At 59.1% G+C, this 18,644-nt stretch overlaps 1 protein-coding gene across 1 annotated transcript; it reads left to right on the top strand.

The window, feature by feature from the left end:
* The first annotated feature begins 889 nt into the window (after positions 1-889).
* LOC140658151 (uncharacterized) lies at positions 890-13,298 on the top strand. The gene is made up of 15 exons (XM_072876180.1): positions 890-950; positions 1,206-1,277; positions 1,360-1,431; positions 1,890-1,961; positions 2,139-2,216; positions 2,308-2,406; positions 3,206-3,268; positions 3,715-3,886; positions 4,416-4,984; positions 9,955-10,026; positions 10,109-10,180; positions 10,640-10,711; positions 10,889-10,966; positions 11,069-11,157; positions 13,165-13,298. Exons 4-9 carry the CDS (start codon positions 1,958-1,960, stop codon positions 4,816-4,818), a joined length of 819 nt encoding a protein of 272 aa, XP_072732281.1. The 5' UTR covers positions 890-950; positions 1,206-1,277; positions 1,360-1,431; positions 1,890-1,957; the 3' UTR covers positions 4,819-4,984; positions 9,955-10,026; positions 10,109-10,180; positions 10,640-10,711; positions 10,889-10,966; positions 11,069-11,157; positions 13,165-13,298.
* The last annotated feature ends 5,346 nt before the right edge of the window (positions 13,299-18,644 follow it).

The following is an 18,644-nucleotide window of genomic DNA, read 5'->3' as shown; positions in this document are numbered from 1 at the left end:
AGCATATGCCCACCGTGTGCTCTCTCGAGGTTTCCTTTTGCATGTCAGAGAATTTCAGAGAATTTCTTTTCTGTTTTATTGATTGACTTTGCTCTTTGAGGACCCTGACAGAAAGTATTCCCTTACATTTCACATGAAGAAGAAATGGAAAAGTAAAGGCTTCATCTTTCCCATAAAACAAAAGTGACTCGGTAGCCCTGGGGTCCCCCAAGGCGCCAAACTGGGCTCCAGCCTGGAAGCTGCCTCCAGGAGGGCGTCTTGCACTTGTCTCGAGACTGAAATCACTCACTCTTCAGCCTCAGGAGCTGTTGCTAACAGCACCCGAGGAGGTCAGAAATCCCTTGGCCGGGGTTTCCTGTTGTTCTGGGGGACTGTGAGCTCCTCGCTGCCCCTGTGACAGTGCCCGGAAAACAGGGCAGAGCTGTGGGCTCAGCCCCGGGTGGGACTGCGTCCCAGCCCTCGGACAGAGCCGCCCGATGGGACGTGCTCCCCTCCCCGGGAGGGCAGCTCCCCTGGCTGTGCTCCAGCGGCTCTCAACGAGCGCCCTGAGAGCTGTCCCCACACAGCCTCGGCCCGGCCGTGAGGTCACAGTGGGGCTCTGAGGTCACAGAGCCCCACAGTGCCGCACCGGCCATAAGCACCGACCGCTCAGCCCCCGGCCCCCACTGCAGCAGCAGCAGCAGCAGCAGCAGCAGCAGCATGGTGCGAGCGCAGAGGGCCATGGCCCCCGCCTGCCGCCTCCTCCTCGTCCTCCTCCTCCTGGTGGCCCTGCATGCCAGGGCTGCCTGGGCTGCTCCGTGGCGAGCGCGGGGAGCAGGTAAGCGGGCGGCGCTGGTGCAGCCAGCCTTTCACGGGCCAGCGGGCTCTTCTCCCCGAGAAGCGTGGATGATGGTGTTTCCCTCCGGCGCTTCAGCGAGGGCTTCCTCTGTGTGCCAGGGAGAGCTCTCCCGGTAAGAAAGCCCCGAGGGGCCGTACGTTGGTCCATCCGCTCCGCGAGGGGTGTTGCACGTGGCCTGGAAAGAGTGTGTGGAGAGCTGCAAGGAGCCAGCCAAGAGGTCACCGGGCCCCTCTGCAGCTTTGGCAATCTCCACCTACGTCTGGCTCCCACGTTGTTCGCTGACCCCCTTCCAGTGCCTGCAGTTCACCAAGGCAGAAGTGGATCCCAGCGTGCAACGGAAACGTTTCTCACCTGTGCTTGCTTCTAGATGAGGGTGGTGGCAACGGTTCTCCAGCTTCTTGGCTGGATGTTGGTTTGGAGCCCTTGGGGCATCCTGCAGGTGAGTTCTCCGTGTCCCTTTTCTTGGAAGAATAGACATTGACAATGAGGCAAGAGCTTATTCACGTGCCATTTTCCTTAAGATCCTCTCAAGGTCGACGGCTTCCCGACGTCTTGGCCTCTTCCTGTCCTCGAGCCTGAGAGCAATCCCACAGGTAAGTCAGTGGGAGGAAGGAGCATTTACCTTTTAATCTTCCTTCCATGTGAAAGGCAAGTTGCTCCTTCCGTGGCCGATGCGCAGACATGGAGGAGAGCAGAGAGGGAACGGGTCGGGCTCAGTGATGTGCCCCGGGCGCTTTGCCTTGCAAAGCTGTCTTTGCCGGCCCCTCGGAGCCTGAGCTGCTGCCGGTGCCGGCTGCCAAGCCAGCGGCCTTGTTGGGGTTGAGTTTAGAGCCGGTGTGAGCTCCAGGGAGTCCTTTGTCCCGGCAGCTCCGCGCGTGGTGCGTTGCACCGCGCTCCGGAGTGGAAGGGAGACACGAGTGCCGTGGAGTAATCCCGTCTTTGAATTGCACTCAGTGAGTGCAATTCAAATCGGAAGTCAAATCAAATTCCGATCGGAAGAAGTATCTTGAACTGTGTCACGGGAGCTGTTCCGTCCTGTGCTTCTTTGCAGCCGTGCCCGTAGGCGAAGGTGCTCCAGCTTCCCGGCTGGGTTCCAGGACTGAGCCTCCGGGAGATGGCATGGGTACGTCGTGGCTTTTTCCTCCCTTGGAGAGCTGCCAGCTCACAGCCCGAGGGGCAGCCAGAAGCCGGCCGCTTCTACGTGTGCACCCTCTCCCTGCGCGATCCCCTCACCGCTTCTGCGCCTCAGTTCTGCCGATGTAGATCACAGTAGGTGACGGAAGCTCCTCTGGGTGTTTAGTTACAGATGTGCCCGTAGGGAGGACTTTTGCAGCTCCTCGGCTGGATGCCGCGCCACAGCCCGGCTGGCGTCGCAGGGGTGAGTAGTCTGTCTCTGCTGACCTCACAGGCTGCGCGCTGGTTTTCTCTAATTTATTCATGTGAAATTGAGCCAAATCCTTTCCGTTAAGGTCCTCCAAGAGCAAAGTACCAAGCTGAAGAAGGAAAAAAGTCCCCGGAGCCATTTGAAGTCCCAAGACAAATGCTGGAGCAACTGGAGAGAGGACACGGTGGGTATATTTCACTCGGCCTTAGCCGTGAGACTCGGTACCCGGAGGTCGTACATACACGTCTGGACACGCTGTAGCCTGCGCAGCGGGAAGGGATCGATCAGAGCCTCGCAGCAGCGATGCCGGGTTTCACGCCCCGCAGGTGCTGGCGAGCCACAGAGATGGTGCAGAGCCTCTGCTGCCAGTTGTGGTTCAAGCCGAGTGCCAGGGGCAGCTGCGGCCCCCGTTTTACCGGTACGGCTCAGAGGTGGCTTGTGCAGACGTCCGTAGGCACATTTGGGGGCCTGGCGTGTGCTGAACTCGTGTTCAGCTCACACGCAGCACTGCTTGCCCCGGGCCGGTTCCAGGCAGGAGCGAGGTCCCAGGCAACGCTGGCTGCCCTCTCCTAATGCTGGAAGCCGGTAATTGCTGTCCCGTGGTCAGCCGGTGTCACCCATCAGGATCGCTGCGCGTCAGCGGGCTCTTGCCCCAGCGCCCGCTCTTGCACGGCACGTCAGCAGCCAAAGCTGAAAGTGTTTTGGGGTCGAGGCACCTGGACCACGTTCCGCAGATGATGGGAAATGTGACTCTCGCACGACCGTACCTCCCGCTGTAGCAGCATCCCAGAGCTTGCCGTGAGTCCCTAGAGGCCCAAGGCACAAGAGCAGCACAGAGCGGGATCCCTCCCGTGAGCTGAGCTCCAGAGCGATGCCCTGACTCCCAGATTGGGCAGGGGCTTAGAGGGAACCTCCCCGTCCTCCTGCATCCTCTGTGCCTGAGCCGTGCTGAGGCTTTACCTGTCGTCTCTGCTTTTTGCCAGTGCGGTCAAAGCCCGGAGAAGAGAGCCACGGCCACGTATATGAATTTATTCGAACAGACTCAGGTACTGAGCAGTCTTGCTGGGGTCCCTAGGTGGCAGACACGTCCCGAACCCTGGGAGCACCTGCAAGCGGTGCCCATGCTGGAGAAAAGGCAGAAGGGGAGAGCAAGGCTCAGGTGTCTCTCGAGAAGGCCTGACTCCGTCCCCTCGGGGTGTGGGAGCTGGCCCGGGGGGAGGGAGAGTTGGGGGCGGCACTGCCTGCTGCAGGGATGGGTTTTGTCCGTGTGCCTCGAAGGAGCGACTGGTCAAGCAGCTGCGCTCCCCCCCCGTGCTCTCCTTCTGGCCCTTCTGAGTTTTGTTCGGTGGGACAACCTGTCCCAAAGGGTGGGAGCGTGCCTCCAGGCACCAGCACGGGGGGGAAACAGAGAACTTCCTGGCCATAGCAAACGTGTGCTGCAAGCTTAGCTGTGGTGCACAGGACGGACTAACGTCCCGAATTGCTCCTCCAGATGTGGTCGGCAAGACAACCACGAGTGGTTACAAGCCCCAGAGCGTCACAAGTCTTTTCTGTCCCCAAGACGTGCGAAGGCGCTGTATGATAGGCACAGCAGCAACCGTGGTTTCCCTGCCACTTGCGATACTGTTGTGCTGTGTCGTGATCCAGCGGCGGAAGAGCAAACAGTGAGTCGTGGATTTTTGCCCCCACACTGCTCCCTTCGGTGGCTTGCTCGGAGCCACGAAGCATTTCTAGTCAGGCTGCTGTGGAGTGCCGAGTTTGTGGTTGGCCAAAGATCTCTGCTGAGCTTTCTGCTGCTGTCAGGTGCTTTAATTGGCCTCTTAACTCCTGGGCCGCCTTCTCGGGAGCCCGCTCTGACTGCAGGCAGTGTTAGCTCCAGCTGCCCCTGCCTGGACAAGAGCAGCCCCCAGGAGCGACAGGCATAGGCACAGCAAGGTCAGGAACAGAAGGAGCGGGGCCTGAGATTGCCCCAGAAAGCGAGACGCGCACTAGCGCCTGCTCCTGACCGCTGAACCTGCCCAGAGGAACGCCCCTGCTCGGTGGTGCCATGAGGGGCAGGTGCCCACCTCGGCCAGGGTGTGCCGGCAGCTCAGCCCGTGCTGGGGAGCCGTGCCAGCTCTGGGCCGTGCTGCGGAGGAGAGGCCCTGTGTCCCATCTGCAGCCGAGGGCCTCAGCAGCCTCCTCTCTCCACAGGCGCCTCTCTGCAGCTTCAGGAGCCCAGCCGGAAAGCGGCGTGTGGCCCTCGCGCCCGGACAGCCGGACCAGCCGCCCCGGCACCCCTGCGAGCCGGACCCAACGCCAGCAGCCGCCGCTCCTGCCTGAAAAACCGGAGCGCCCGCTGTCCCCACGGCCCCCGCGCCCCCCGAGCCCATCCCTCGAAGCCCTGCAGCGGCGGAACCAGACCAGCGCCCTCCAGCCTCAGCCGCAACCGAAACAGCCCCCGTGCCCCCTGACCCCGGCCACGGAAGCCCTGCTGCGGCGGAGCCCGCCTGGTGCCCTCCAGCCTCAGCCCCAAGCGAAACGGCCACCGCGCCCCCCGAGCCCAACCACGGAAGCCCTGCAGCGGCGGAGCCAGCCCGGTGCCCTCCAGCCTTAGCCCCAACCAGAACGGCCCCCGTGCGCGCTGAGCCCAACCACGGAAGCCCTGCAGCGGCGGAACCAGCCTGGCGCCCTCCAGCCTCAGCCCCAAGCAAAACGGCCCCCGCGCCCCACAAGCCCGCTGGTCCGGAGCGCCAGCGAGGGCTGAAGGCGGCCCCGCCAGGGTAGGGGTTGGGGATGTGCTGACAGAACCCCCACCGACAGCTTCGGGGATCAGCCATTTCTCGCCAAATAAAGAGGGAGCTTTATTAAAGAGAGCTGTCGCACAAATGTCTGCGTGGGACCAACCCCAAGGCCGCTCATTAGTACCGATAAGGCAGGCTGGGGGGTACAACAGGAAGCACGTGGCTTTTGGGACTGAAGGGAGGCTGGGCCTGTTGTTAGTTCTCAGGCCTTGGCTTAGATGGCAGCCACTATTGCCAACAAGGTGTAAAAGTGTTGAGGGGGAGAGGGTTTTAACGCTGCTCCCTGAGGGGCGTGGATGATGGTGTTTCCCTCCGGCGCTTCAGCGAGGGCTTCCTCTGTGTGCCAGGGAGAGCTCTCCCGGTAAGAAAGCCCCGAGGGGCCGTACGTTGGTCCATCCGCTCCGCGAGGGGTGTTGCACGTGGCCTGGAAAGAGTGTGTGGAGAGCTGCAAGGAGCCAGCCAAGAGGTCCCCAGGCCCCTCCGCTGCTCACAAAATCGGTGCTGTAGATCGCAGGGGCACGGGAGAGCACGCGGGGGAATTATCCCATGCTCGCCTTGCTCTTCCGTGCCATCTTGGGCTTCACCCACAGGCAAGGGACCCTAGGCTAGACCGACTTTGGGGTTGATGCCATCCTCCTGTTGAGAGAACAGCAGGACTGCAGTCTTTCTTCCCCCCCTTTTGTCACAGACTGGTGGACAGCATGCAGGTGACCTAACTTTCCACACCTGAGCTACTGACTCCTGCTCCAGCCCCCTCATCATCTTTGTGGCCCTGCTCTGGACCCGCTCAAGCAGGTCCATGTCTGTCTTATGCTAGTTACCACTGCACAGCCCACGGGAGAAAACCAGGGGAGAACCTCAGCTAAAGCCAACGCCAGCCTGTCTCTGCGCAAAAGACGAAAGCAGAAAGGGGAAACTGGGGAGCACCCTCAGTCACCACTGAGCAGGAGAGGTGATGGAAGACTTAGCGAGCAAATCGTTTCTCTTGTAGGTGGCAATGGCACGTCACTACCCCACCCTGCTCAGGGCTAAAGTAATTCTAGCTAATGGACGGACAGTCCGGCCTTACTTCTAGGTCCCCGTCGTAGGTTAGGTATGGATGCGTTCAAGGGTCAGTCGTGGGTGGGGACTCGTGGGGAAAGTGGGAAATAGGGGCACCACGCGCTCTGCCCCACCGTTTACCTCGCATCAACGCATCCCTGACCGTGACCTGTTGCCAACAGGTCATCAGCACGAGGTCCAGGTCCTGCCCCTTTACCCTACAATACAAGTCACCTTCCGATGCCACCCGGGCTGTTCCTGAACTGATAAAAGAGCTGGAAGAACGGGGAAGCGTGCTCAAGCCTCCTTCCCGCTACAGTTCTCCTGCGTGGCCGGTAGAGAAACCTCATGGCGAGTGGTGACTAGCCGTAGGTTACAGAGCCCTCAACACCGCCAATGAACTGCTCACTGCCACTGCTCCCCGTCTGATGGATGCAGTCCGTTGTCTGAACGAACAAGCCTTGCCATGAAGGATACGGTTTTTAGGCTCCCCGTATCAGGGACAGATAGGAAGAGGTTTGCTTTCGGCTGGCAGGGACTGCCATTTACATGGACTGGCTTACCACAGGGTTTTAAACATAGTCCTACCATTGCTCATGCTCCACTGGCTACAGAGCTAGAAACATTCACATTACCACAAGAGGTTACTGCGATGCAGTAACCATGACAAAAGGTGTGAAGCCCAGCGTCGCTGCAGCGAGGCTCTGATCGATCCCTTCCCGCTGTGCAGGCTACAGCGTGTCCAGACGTGTATCTAAAACCTCCGGTTGCCGAGTCTCACGCCTAAGGCAGAGTGAAGTATAGAATCATGGAATCATAGAATGGGTTGGGCTGGAAGGGACCTTTAAAGGCCACCTAGTCCAGCCCCCCTGCAATGAGCAGGGCCCACCTTCAACTGGATCAGGTTGCTCAGAGCCCTGTCCAACCTGGCCTTGAATGTTTCCAGGGATGGGGCATCTCCCACCTCTCTGGGCAACCTGGGCCCACCACCCGCAGCATAAACCTCACCACCCGCAGCATAAAACACGTCTTCCTTCTATCTAGTCTGAATCTACCTCCTTTAGGTTAAATCCATTGCCCCTTGTCCTATCGCAACAGGGGCGATAACTAAAAACTCTGTCCCCATCTTTCTTGTAGGCCCCCTTTAAGGATCAAAAGGCCGCAAGAAGGTCTCCCCGGAGCCCTCTCTTCTCCAGGCTGAACAACCCCAACTCTCCCAGCCTTTCTTCACAGGAGAGGTGTTCCATCCCTCTGATCATTTTTGTGGCTCTCCTCTGGACCCGCTCCCACAGGTCCATGTCTTTCCTGTGCTGAGGACTCCAGCGCTGGCCGCAGTACTCCAGGTGGGGTCTCACCAGAGCGGAGTAGAGGAGCAGGATCACCTCCCTCGACCTGCTGGCGACGCTGCTTTGGATGCAGCCCAGGGTACGGTTGGCTTTCTGGGCTGCGAGCGCACATTGCCGGCTCATGTCCAGCTTTTCATCCACCGGGACTCCCAAGTCCTTTGGCACAGGGCTGCTCTCAATCCCTTCATCCCCCAGCCTGTATTGATACCAGGGTGTCCTGGTTTCGGCTGGGATAGAGTTAATTTTCTTCCTAGTAGCTGCTATAGTGCAGTGCTTTGGATTTTAGTATGAGAATAATATTGATAACACGCTGATGTTTTGGCTGTCGCTAAGCAGTATTTACATTGGTCAAGGACTTTTTTTTTTTTCTTTCCCTTCAGCTCCCCATGCTCTGCCAGGTGCCCAAGAAATGGGAGGGGGCACAGCCAGGATAGTTGATCCGAACTGACCAAAGGGCTATTCCGTACCATAGGATGTCATGCCCAGTATATAAACTGGGGGAGTTGGCCAGGGGGTAGCGATCGCTGCTCGGGGACTGGCTGGGCGTCGGTCAGCGGGTGGTGAGCGGTTGTATAATTTATTTTTTTTTTCTTTTTTCCCTCCCTTGGGTTTTGTTCCTCTCTCTCTCCCGTTGTTTTCCTTCTCATTATAATTCATCATCATCATTATTATTATTATTATTATTATTATTATTATTATTATTGTTGTTGTTGTTGTTGTTATTTTGTTCCAATTATTAAACTGTTCTTATCTCAACCCACGAGTTTTCTTACTTTTGCTCTTCCGATTCTCTCCCCCATCCCACCGGGGGGGAAGTGAGCGAGCGGCTGCGTGGTGCTTAGCTGCCGGCTGGGGCTAAACCACGACACAGGGCTTGCCCCAACCCAGGTGCAGGACCTGGCACTTGGCCTTGCTGAACCTCACGAGGTTCACATGGGCCCACTTCTCAAGCTTGTCCAGGTCCCTCTGGGTGCCATCGCGTCCCTCAGGCGTGTCAACCGCACCACTCAGCTTGGTGTCGTCTGCAAACTTGCTGAGGGTGCACGCGATCGTGCTATGTCATTGATGAAGATATTGGGACAGTACTGGTCCCAGTACGGATCCCTGAGGGACCCCGCTCGTCACTGATCTCCATCTGGACATTGAGCCGTTGACCACTACCCACCAGAGGCGACCATCCAACCAACTCCTTATCTACCGAACAGTCCCTCCATCAGAGCCGTATCTCTCCAATTTAGAGAGAAGGATGTTGTGGGGGGACCGTGTCAAAGGCCTTACAGAGAGGTGACTTCCCTAGCTCTTCCCTTGTCCACTGATGTACTCACTCCATCATAGAAGGCCACTAGGTTGGACAGGCAGCATATGCCCACCGTGTGCTCTCTCGAGGTTTCCTTTTGCATGTCAGAGAATTTCAGAGAATTTCTTTTCTGTTTTATTGATTGACTTTGCTCTTTGAGGACCCTGACAGAAAGTATTCCCTTACATTTCACATGAAGAAGAAATGGAAAAGTAAAGGCTTCATCTTTCCCATAAAACAAAAGTGACTCGGTAGCCCTGGGGTCCCCCAAGGCGCCAAACTGGGCTCCAGCCTGGAAGCTGCCTCCAGGAGGGCGTCTTGCACTTGTCTCGAGACTGAAATCACTCACTCTTCAGCCTCAGGAGCTGTTGCTAACAGCACCCGAGGAGGTCAGAAATCCCTTGGCCGGGGTTTCCTGTTGTTCTGGGGGACTGTGAGCTCCTCGCTGCCCCTGTGACAGTGCCCGGAAAACAGGGCAGAGCTGTGGGCTCAGCCCCGGGTGGGACTGCGTCCCAGCCCTCGGACAGAGCCGCCCGATGGGACGTGCTCCCCTCCCCGGGAGGGCAGCTCCCCTGGCTGTGCTCCAGCGGCTCTCAACGAGCGCCCTGAGAGCTGTCCCCACACAGCCTCGGCCCGGCCGTGAGGTCACAGTGGGGCTCTGAGGTCACAGAGCCCCACAGTGCCGCACCGGCCATAAGCACCGACCGCTCAGCCCCCGGCCCCCACTGCAGCAGCAGCAGCAGCAGCAGCAGCAGCAGCATGGTGCGAGCGCAGAGGGCCATGGCCCCCGCCTGCCGCCTCCTCCTCGTCCTCCTCCTCCTGGTGGCCCTGCATGCCAGGGCTGCCTGGGCTGCTCCGTGGCGAGCGCGGGGAGCAGGTAAGCGGGCGGCGCTGGTGCAGCCAGCCTTTCACGGGCCAGCGGGCTCTTCTCCCCGAGAAGCGTGGATGATGGGTTTTCCCCTCCCCGTGCTTTAGCGTGGGCTTCCTCTGTGTGCGTGAGAGCTCTCCCAGTAAGAAAGCCCCGAGGGGCCGTACGTTGGTCCATCCGCTCCGCGAGGGGTGTTGCACGTGGCCTGGAAAGAGTGTGTGGAGAGCTGCAAGGAGCCAGCCAAGAGGTCACCGGGCCCCTCTGCAGCTTTGGCAATCTCCACCTACGTCTGGCTCCCACGTTGTTCGCTGACCCCCTTCCAGTGCCTGCAGTTCACCAAGGCAGAAGTGGATCCCAGCGTGCAACGGAAACGTTTCTCACCTGTGCTTGCTTCTAGATGAGGGTGGTGGCAACGGTTCTCCAGCTTCTTGGCTGGATGTTGGTTTGGAGCCCTTGGGGCATCCTGCAGGTGAGTTCTCCGTGTCCCTTTTCTTGGAAGAATAGACATTGACAATGAGGCAAGAGCTTATTCACGTGCCATTTTCCTTAAGATCCTCTCAAGGTCGACGGCTTCCCGACGTCTTGGCCTCTTCCTGTCCTCGAGCCTGAGAGCAATCCCACAGGTAAGTCAGTGGGAGGAAGGAGCATTTACCTTTTAATCTTCCTTCCATGTGAAAGGCAAGTTGCTCCTTCCGTGGCCGATGCGCAGACATGGAGGAGAGCAGAGAGGGAACGGGTCGGGCTCAGTGATGTGCCCCGGGGCGCTTTGCCTTGCAAAGCTGTCTTTGCCGGCCCCTCGGAGCCTGAGCTGCTGCCGGTGCCGGCTGCCAAGCCAGCGGCCTTGTTGGGGTTGAGTTTAGAGCCGGTGTGAGCTCCAGGGAGTCCTTTGTCCCGGCAGCTCCGCGCGTGGTGCGTTGCACCGCGCTCCGGAGTGGAAGGGAGACACGAGTGCCGTGGAGTAATCCCGTCTTTGAATTGCACTCAGTGAGTGCAATTCAAATCGGAAGTCAAATCAAATTCCGATCGGAAGAAGTATCTTGAACTGTGTCACGGGAGCTGTTCCGTCCTGTGCTTCTTTGCAGCCGTGCCCGTAGGCGAAGGTGCTCCAGCTTCCCGGCTGGGTTCCAGGACTGAGCCTCCGGGAGATGGCATGGGTACGTCGTGGCTTTTTCCTCCCTTGGAGAGCTGCCAGCTCACAGCCCGAGGGGCAGCCAGAAGCCGGCCGCTTCTACGTGTGCACCCTCTCCCTGCGCGATCCCCTCACCGCTTCTGCGCCTCAGTTCTGCCGATGTAGATCACAGTAGGTGACGGAAGCTCCTCTGGGTGTTTAGTTACAGATGTGCCCGTAGGGAGGACTTTTGCAGCTCCTCGGCTGGATGCCGCGCCACAGCCCGGCTGGCGTCGCAGGGGTGAGTAGTCTGTCTCTGCTGACCTCACAGGCTGCGCGCTGGTTTTTCTCTAATTTATTCATGTGAAATTGAGCCAAATCCTTTCCGTTAAGGTCCTCCAAGAGCAAAGTACCAAGCTGAAGAAGGAAAAAAGTCCCCGGAGCCATTTGAAGTCCCAAGACAAATGCTGGAGCAACTGGAGAGAGGACACGGTGGGTATATTTCACTCGGCCTTAGCCGTGAGACTCGGTACCCGGAGGTCGTACATACACGTCTGGACACGCTGTAGCCTGCGCAGCGGGAAGGGATCGATCAGAGCCTCGCAGCAGCGATGCCGGGTTTCACGCCCCGCAGGTGCTGGCGAGCCACAGAGATGGTGCAGAGCCTCTGCTGCCAGTTGTGGTTCAAGCCGAGTGCCAGGGGCAGCTGCGGCGCCCTTTTACCGGTACGGCTCAGAGGTGGCTTGTGCAGACGTCCGTAGGCACATTTGGGGGCCTGGCGTGTGCTGAACTCGTGTTCAGCTCACACGCAGCACTGCTTGCCCCGGGCCGGTTCCAGGCAGGAGCGAGGTCCCAGGCAACGCTGGCTGCCCTCTCCTAATGCTGGAAGCCGGTAATTGCTGTCCCGTGGTCAGCCGGTGTCACCCATCAGGATCGCTGCGCGTCAGCGGGCTCTTGCCCCAGCGCCCGCTCTTGCACGGCACGTCAGCAGCCAAAGCTGAAAGTGTTTTGGGGTCGAGGCACCTGGACCACGTTCCACAGATGATGGGAAATGTGACTCTCGCACGACCGTACCTCCCGCTGTAGCAGCATCCCAGAGCTTGCCGTGAGTCCCTAGAGGCCCAAGGCACAAGAGCAGCAGAGAGCGGGATCCCTCCCGTGAGCTGAGCTCCAGAGCGATGCCCTGACTCCCAGATTGGGCAGGGGCTTAGAGGGAACCTCCCCGTCCTCCTGCATCCTCTGTGCCTGAGCCGTGCTGAGGCTTTACCTGTCGTCTCTGCTTTTTGCCAGTGCGGTCAAAGCCCGGAGAAGAGAGCCACGGCCACGTATATGAATTTATTCGAACAGACTCAGGTACTGAGCAGTCTTGCTGGGGTCCCTAGGTGGCAGACACGTCCCGAACCCTGGGAGCACCTGCAAGCGGTGCCCATGCTGGAGAAAAGGCAGAAGGGGAGAGCAAGGCTCAGGTGTCTCTCGAGAAGGCCTGACTCCGTCCCCTCGGGGTGTGGGAGCTGGCCCGGGGGGAGGGAGAGTTGGGGGCGGCACTGCCTGCTGCAGGGATGGGTTTTGTCCGTGTGCCTCGAAGGAGCGACTGGTCAAGCAGCTGCGCTCCCCCCCCGTGCTCTCCTTCTGGCCCTTCTGAGTTTTGTTCGGTGGGACAACCTGTCCCAAAGGGTGGGAGCGTGCCTCCAGGCACCAGCACGGGGGGGAAACAGAGAACTTCCTGGCCATAGCAAACGTGTGCTGCAAGCTTAGCTGTGGTGCACAGGACGGACTAACGTCCCGAATTGCTCCTCCAGATGTGGTCGGCAAGACAACCACGAGTGGTTACAAGCCCCAGAGCGTCACAAGTCTTTTCTGTCCCCAAGACGTGCGAAGGCGCTGTATGATAGGCACAGCAGCAACCGTGGTTTCCCTGCCACTTGCGATACTGTTGTGCTGTGTCGTGATCCAGCGGCGGAAGAGCAAACAGTGAGTCGTGGATTTTGCCCCCACACTGCTCCCTTCGGTGGCTTGCTCGGAGCCACGAAGCATTTCTAGTCAGGCTGCTGTGGAGTGCCGAGTTTGTGGTTGGCCAAAGATCTCTGCTGAGCTTTCTGCTGCTGTCAGGTGCTTTAATTGGCCTCTTAACTCCTGGGCCGCCTTCTCGGGAGCCCGCTCTGACTGCAGGCAGTGTTAGCTCCAGCTGCCCCTGCCTGGACAAGAGCAGCCCCCAGGAGCGACAGGCATAGGCACAGCAAGGTCAGGAACAGAAGGAGCGGGGCCTGAGATTGCCCCAGAAAGCGAGACGCGCACTAGCGCCTGCTCCTGACCGCTGAACCTGCCCAGAGGAACGCCCCTGCTCGGTGGTGCCATGAGGGGCAGGTGCCCACCTCGGCCAGGGTGTGCCGGCAGCTCAGCCCGTGCTGGGGAGCCGTGCCAGCTCTGGGCCGTGCTGCGGAGGAGAGGCCCTGTGTCCCATCTGCAGCCGAGGGCCTCAGCAGCCTCCTCTCTCCACAGGCGCCTCTCTGCAGCTTCAGGAGCCCAGCCGGAAAGCGGCGTGTGGCCCTCGCGCCCGGACAGCCGGACCAGCCGCCCCGGCACCCCTGCGAGCCGGACCCAACGCCAGCAGCCGCCGCTCCTGCCTGAAAAACCGGAGCGCCCGCTGTCCCCACGGCCCCCGCGCCCCCCGAGCCCATCCCTCGAAGCCCTGCAGCGGCGGAACCAGCCCAGCACCCTCCAGCCTCAGCCGCAACTGAAACAGCCCCCGTGCCCCCTGACCCCGGCCACGGAAGCCCTGCTGCGGCGGAGCCAGCCTGGTGCCCTCCAGCCTCAGCCCCAAGCGAAACGGCCACCGCGCCCCCCGAGCCCGGCCACGGAAGCCCTGCTGCGGCGGAACCAGCCTGGCACCCTCCAGCCTCAGCCCCAACCAAAACGGCCCCCGTGCCCGCCGAGCCCAGCTACGGAAGCCCTGCTGCGGCGGAACCAGCCCAGCGCCCTCCAGCCTCAGCCCCAGCCAAAACGGCCCCGCGCCCCACAAGCCCGCTGGTCCGGAGCGCCAGCGAGGGCTGAAGGCGGCCCCGCCAGGGTAGGGGTTGGGGATGTGCTGACAGAACCCCCACCGACAGCTTCGGGGATCAGCCATTTCTCGCCAAATAAAGAGGGAGCTTTATTAAAGAGAGCTGTCGCACAAGTGTCTGCGTGGGACCAACCCCAAGGCCGCTCATTGGTACCGATAAGGCAGGCTGGGGGGTACAACAGGAAGCACGTGGCTTTTGGGACTGAAGGGAGGCTGGGCCTGTTGTTAGTTCTCAGGCCTTGGCTTAGACGGCAGCCACTATCGCCAACAAGGTGTAAAAGTGTTGAGGGGGAGAGGGTTTTAACGCTGCTCCCCGAGGGGCGTGGATGATGGTGTTTCCCCCCGGCGCTTCAGCGAGGGCTTCCTCTGTGTGCCAGGGAGAGCTCTCCCGGTAAGAAAGCCCCGAGGGGCCGTACGCTGGTCCGTCCGCCCCGCGAGGGGCGTTGCACGTGGCCTGGAAAGAGCGTGTGGAGAGCTGCAAGGAGCCAGCCAAGAGGTCCCCAGGCCCCTCCGCTGCTCACAAAATCGGTGCTGTAGATCGCAGGGGCACGGGAGAGCACGCGGGGGAATTATCCCATGCTCGCCTTGCTCTTCCGTGCCATCTTGGGCTTCACCCACAGGCAAGGGACCCTAGGCTAGACCGACTTTGGGGTTGATGCCATCCTCCTGTTGAGAGAACAGCAGGACTGCAGTCTTTCTTCCCCCTTTGTCACAGACTGGTTGACAGCATGCAGGTGACCTAACTTTCCACACCTGAGCTACTGACTCCTGCTCCAGCCCCCTCATCATCTTTGTGGCCCTGCTCTGGACCCGCTCAAGCAGGTCCATGTCTGTCTTATGCTAGTTACCACTGCACAGCCCACGGGAGAAAACCAGGGGAGAACCTCAGCTAAAGCCAACGCCAGCCTGTCTCTGCGCAAAGACGAAAGCAGAAAGGGGAAACTGGGGAGCACCCTCAGTCACCACTGAGCAGGAGAGGTGATGGAAGACTTAGCGAGCAAATCGTTTCTCTTGTAGGTGGCAATGGCACGTCACTACCCCACCCTGCTCAGGGCTAAAGTAATTCTAGCTAATGGACGGACAGTCCGGCCTTACTTCTAGGTCCCCGTCATAGGTTAGGTATGGATGCGTTCAAGGGTCAGTCGTGGGTGGGGACTCGTGGGGAAAGTGGGAAATAGGGGCACCACGCGCTCTGCCCCACCGTTTACCTCGCATCAACGCATCCCTGACCGTGACCTGTTGCCAACAGGTCATCAGCACGAGGTCCAGGTCCTGCCCCTTTACCCTACAATACAAGTCGCCTTCCGATGCCATCCGGGCTGTTCCTGAACTGATAAAAGAGCTGGAAGAACGGGGAAGCGTGCTCAAGCCTCCTTCCCGCTACAGTTCTCCTGCGTGGCCGGTAGAGAAACCTCATGGCGAGTGGTGACTAGCCGTAGGTTACAGAGCCCTCAACACCGCCAATGAACTGCTCACTGCCACTGCTCCCCGTCTGATGGATGCAGTCCGTTGTCTGAACGAACAAGCCTTGCCATGAAGGATACGGTTTTTAGGCTCCCCGTATCAGGGACAGATAGGGAGAGATTTGCTTTCGGCTGGCAGGGACTGCCATTTACATGGACTGGCTTACCACAGGGTTTTAAACATAGTCCTACCATTGCTCATGCTCCACTGGCTACAGAGCTAGAAACATTCACATTACCACAAGAGGTTACTGCGATGCAGTAACCATGACAAAAGGTGTGAAGCCCAGCGTCGCTGCAGCGAGGCTCTGATCGATCCCTTCCCGCTGTGCAGGCTACAGCGTGTCCAGACGTGTATCTAAAACCTCCGGTTGCCGAGTCTCACGCCTAAGGCAGAGTGAAGTATAGAATCATGGAATCATAGAATGGGTTGGGCTGGAAGGGACCTTTAAAGGCCACCTAGTCCAGCCCCCCTGCAATGAGCAGGGCCCACCTTCAACTGGATCAGGTTGCTCAGAGCCCTGTCCAACCTGGCCTTGAATGTTTCCAGGGATGGGGCATCTCCCACCTCTCTGGGCAACCTGGGCCCACCACCCGCAGCATAAACCTCACCACCCGCAGCATAAAACACGTCTTCCTTCTATCTAGTCTGAATCTACCTCCTTTAGGTTAAATCCATTGCCCCTTGTCCTATCGCAACAGGGGCGATAACTAAAAACTCTGTCCCCATCTTTCTTGTAGGCCCCCTTTAAGGATCAAAAGGCCGCAAGAAGGTCTCCCCGGAGCCCTCTCTTCTCCAGGCTGAACAACCCCAACTCTCCCAGCCTTTCTTCACAGGAGAGGTGTTCCATCCCTCTGATCATTTTTGTGGCTCTCCTCTGGACCCGCTCCCACAGGTCCATGTCTTTCCTGTGCTGAGGACTCCAGCGCTGGCCGCAGTACTCCAGGTGGGGTCTCACCAGAGCGGAGTAGAGGAGCAGGATCACCTCCCTCGACCTGCTGGTGACGCTGCTTTGGATGCAGCCCAGGGTACGGTTGGCTTTCTGGGCTGCGAGCGCACATTGCCGGCTCATGTCCAGCTTTTCATCCACCGGGACTCCCAAGTCCTTTGGCACAGGGCTGCTCTCAATCCCTTCATCCCCCAGCCTGTATTGATACCAGGGTGTCCTGGTTTCGGCTGGGATAGAGTTAATTTTCTTCCTAGTAGCTGCTATAGTGCAGTGCTTTGGATTTTAGTATGAGAATAATATTGATAACACGCTGATGTTTTGGCTGTCGCTAAGCAGTATTTACATTGGTCAAGGACTTTTTTTTTTTTCTTTCCCTTCAGCTCCCCATGCTCTGCCAGGTGCCCAAGAAATGGGAGGGGGCACAGCCAGGATAGTTGATCCGAACTGACCAAAGGGCTATTCCGTACCATAGGATGTCATGCCCAGTATATAAACTGGGGGAGTTGGCCGGGGGGTAGCGATCGCTGCTCGGGGACTGGCTGGGCGTCGGTCGGCGGGTGGTGAGCGGTTGTATAATTTTTTTTTTTTTCCTTTTTTCCCTCCCTTGGGTTTTGTTCCTCTCTCTCTCCCGTTGTTTTCCTTCTCAGTATAATTCTTCATTATTATTATTATTATTATTATTATTATTATTATTAATTATTATTATTTTGTTCCAATTATTAAACTGTTCTTATCTCAACCCACGAGTTTTCTTACTTTTGCTCTTCCGATTCTCTCCCCCATCCCACCGGGGGGGAAGTGAGCGAGCGGCTGCGTGGTGCTTAGCTGCCGGCTGGGGCTAAACCACGACACAGGGCTTGCCCCAACCCAGGTGCAGGACCTGGCACTTGGCCTTGCTGAACCTCACGAGGTTCACATGGGCCCACTTCTCGAGCTTGTCCAGGTCCCTCTGGGTGCCATCGCGTCCCTCAGGCGTGTCAACCGCACCACTCAGCTTGGTGTCGTCTGCAAACTTGCTGAGGGTGCACGCGGTCGTGCTATGTCATTGATGAAGATATTGGGACAGTACTGGTCCCAGTACGGATCCCTGAGGGACCCCGCTCGTCACTGATCTCCATCTGGACATTGAGCCGTTGACCACTACCCACCGGAGGCGACCATCCAACCAACTCCTTATCTACCGAACAGTCCCTCCATCAGAGCCGTATCTCTCCAATTTAGAGAGAAGGATGTTGTGGGGGGACCGTGTCAAAGGCCTTACAGAAGCCCAGAGAGGTGACTTCCCTAGCTCTTCCCTTGTCCACTGATGTACTCACTCCATCATAGAAGGCCACTAGGTTGGACAGGCAGCATATGCCCACCGTGTGCTCTCTCGAGGTTTCCTTTTGCATGTCAGAGAATTTCAGAGAATTTCTTTTCTGTTTTATTGATTGACTTTGCTCTTTGAGGACCCTGACAGAAAGTATTCCCTTACATTTCACATGAAGAAGAAGTGGAAAAGTAAAGGCTTCATCTTTCCCATAAAACAACAGTGACTCGGTAGCCCTGGGGTCCCCCAAGGCGCCAAACTGGGCTCCAGCCTGGAAGCTGCCTCCAGGAGGGCGTCTTGCACTTGTCTCGAGACTGAAATCGCTCACTCTTCAGCCTTAGGAGCTGTTGCTAACAGCACAGAGGAGGTCAGAAATCCCTTGGCCGGGGTTTCCTGTTGTTCTGGGGGACTGTGAGCTCCTCGCTGCCCCTGTGACAGTGCCCGGAAAACAGGGCAGAGCTGTGGGCTCAGCCCCGGGTGGGACTGCGTCCCAGCCCTCGGACAGAGCCGCCCGACGGGACGTGCTCCCCTCCCCGGGAGGGCAGCTCCCCCGGCTGTGCTCCAGCGGCTCTCAACGAGCGCCCTGAGAGCTGTCCCCACACAGCCTCGGCCCGGCCGTGAGGTCACAGCGGGGCTCTGAGGTCACAGAGCCCCACAGTGCCGCACCGGCCATAAGCACCGACCGCTCAGCCCCCGGCCCCCACTGCAGCAGCAGCAGCAGCAGCAGCACGGTGCGAGCGCAGGGGGCCATGGCCCCCGCCCGCCGCCTCCTCCTCGTCCTCCTCCTCCTGGTGGCCCTGCATGCCAGGGCTGCCTGGGCTGCTCCGTGGCGAGCGCGGGGAGCAGGTAAGCAGGCGGCGCTGGTGCAGCCAGCCTTTCACGGGCCAGCGGGCTCTTCTTCCCGAGAAGCGTGGATGATGGGTTTTCCCCTCCCCGTGCTTTAGCGTGGGCTTCCTCTGTGTGCGTGAGAGCTCTCCCAGTAAGAAAGCCCGAGGGGCCGTACGTTGGTCCATCCGCTCCGCGAGGGGCGTTGCACATGGCCTGGAAAGAGCGTGTGGAGAGCTGCAAGGAGCCAGCCAAGAGGACACCGGGCCCCTCTGCAGCTTTGGCAATCTCCACCTACGTCTGGCTCCCACGTTGTTCCCTGACCCCCTTCCAGTGCCTGCAGTTCACCAAGGCAGAAGTGGATCCCAGCGTGC

This window comes from Ciconia boyciana, chromosome 11 (genome assembly GCF_034638445.1).
Source record: "Ciconia boyciana chromosome 11, ASM3463844v1, whole genome shotgun sequence".
Classification (NCBI taxonomy): Eukaryota; Metazoa; Chordata; class Aves; order Ciconiiformes; family Ciconiidae; genus Ciconia; species Ciconia boyciana.
Note: the sequence above shows the minus strand (reverse complement) of the source record. Positions and strands in the feature narration are given on the sequence as shown.

Excerpts from the sequence above, each read along its gene's own strand:
- LOC140658151 (XM_072876180.1), top strand. Across the intron at positions 3,269-3,714 it reads ATTTATTCGAACAGACTCAG|ATGTGGTCGGCAAGACAACC; the intron begins GTACTGAGCAGT and ends TTGCTCCTCCAG. Across the intron at positions 3,887-4,415 it reads CAGCGGCGGAAGAGCAAACA|GCGCCTCTCTGCAGCTTCAG; the intron begins GTGAGTCGTGGA and ends CTCTCTCCACAG.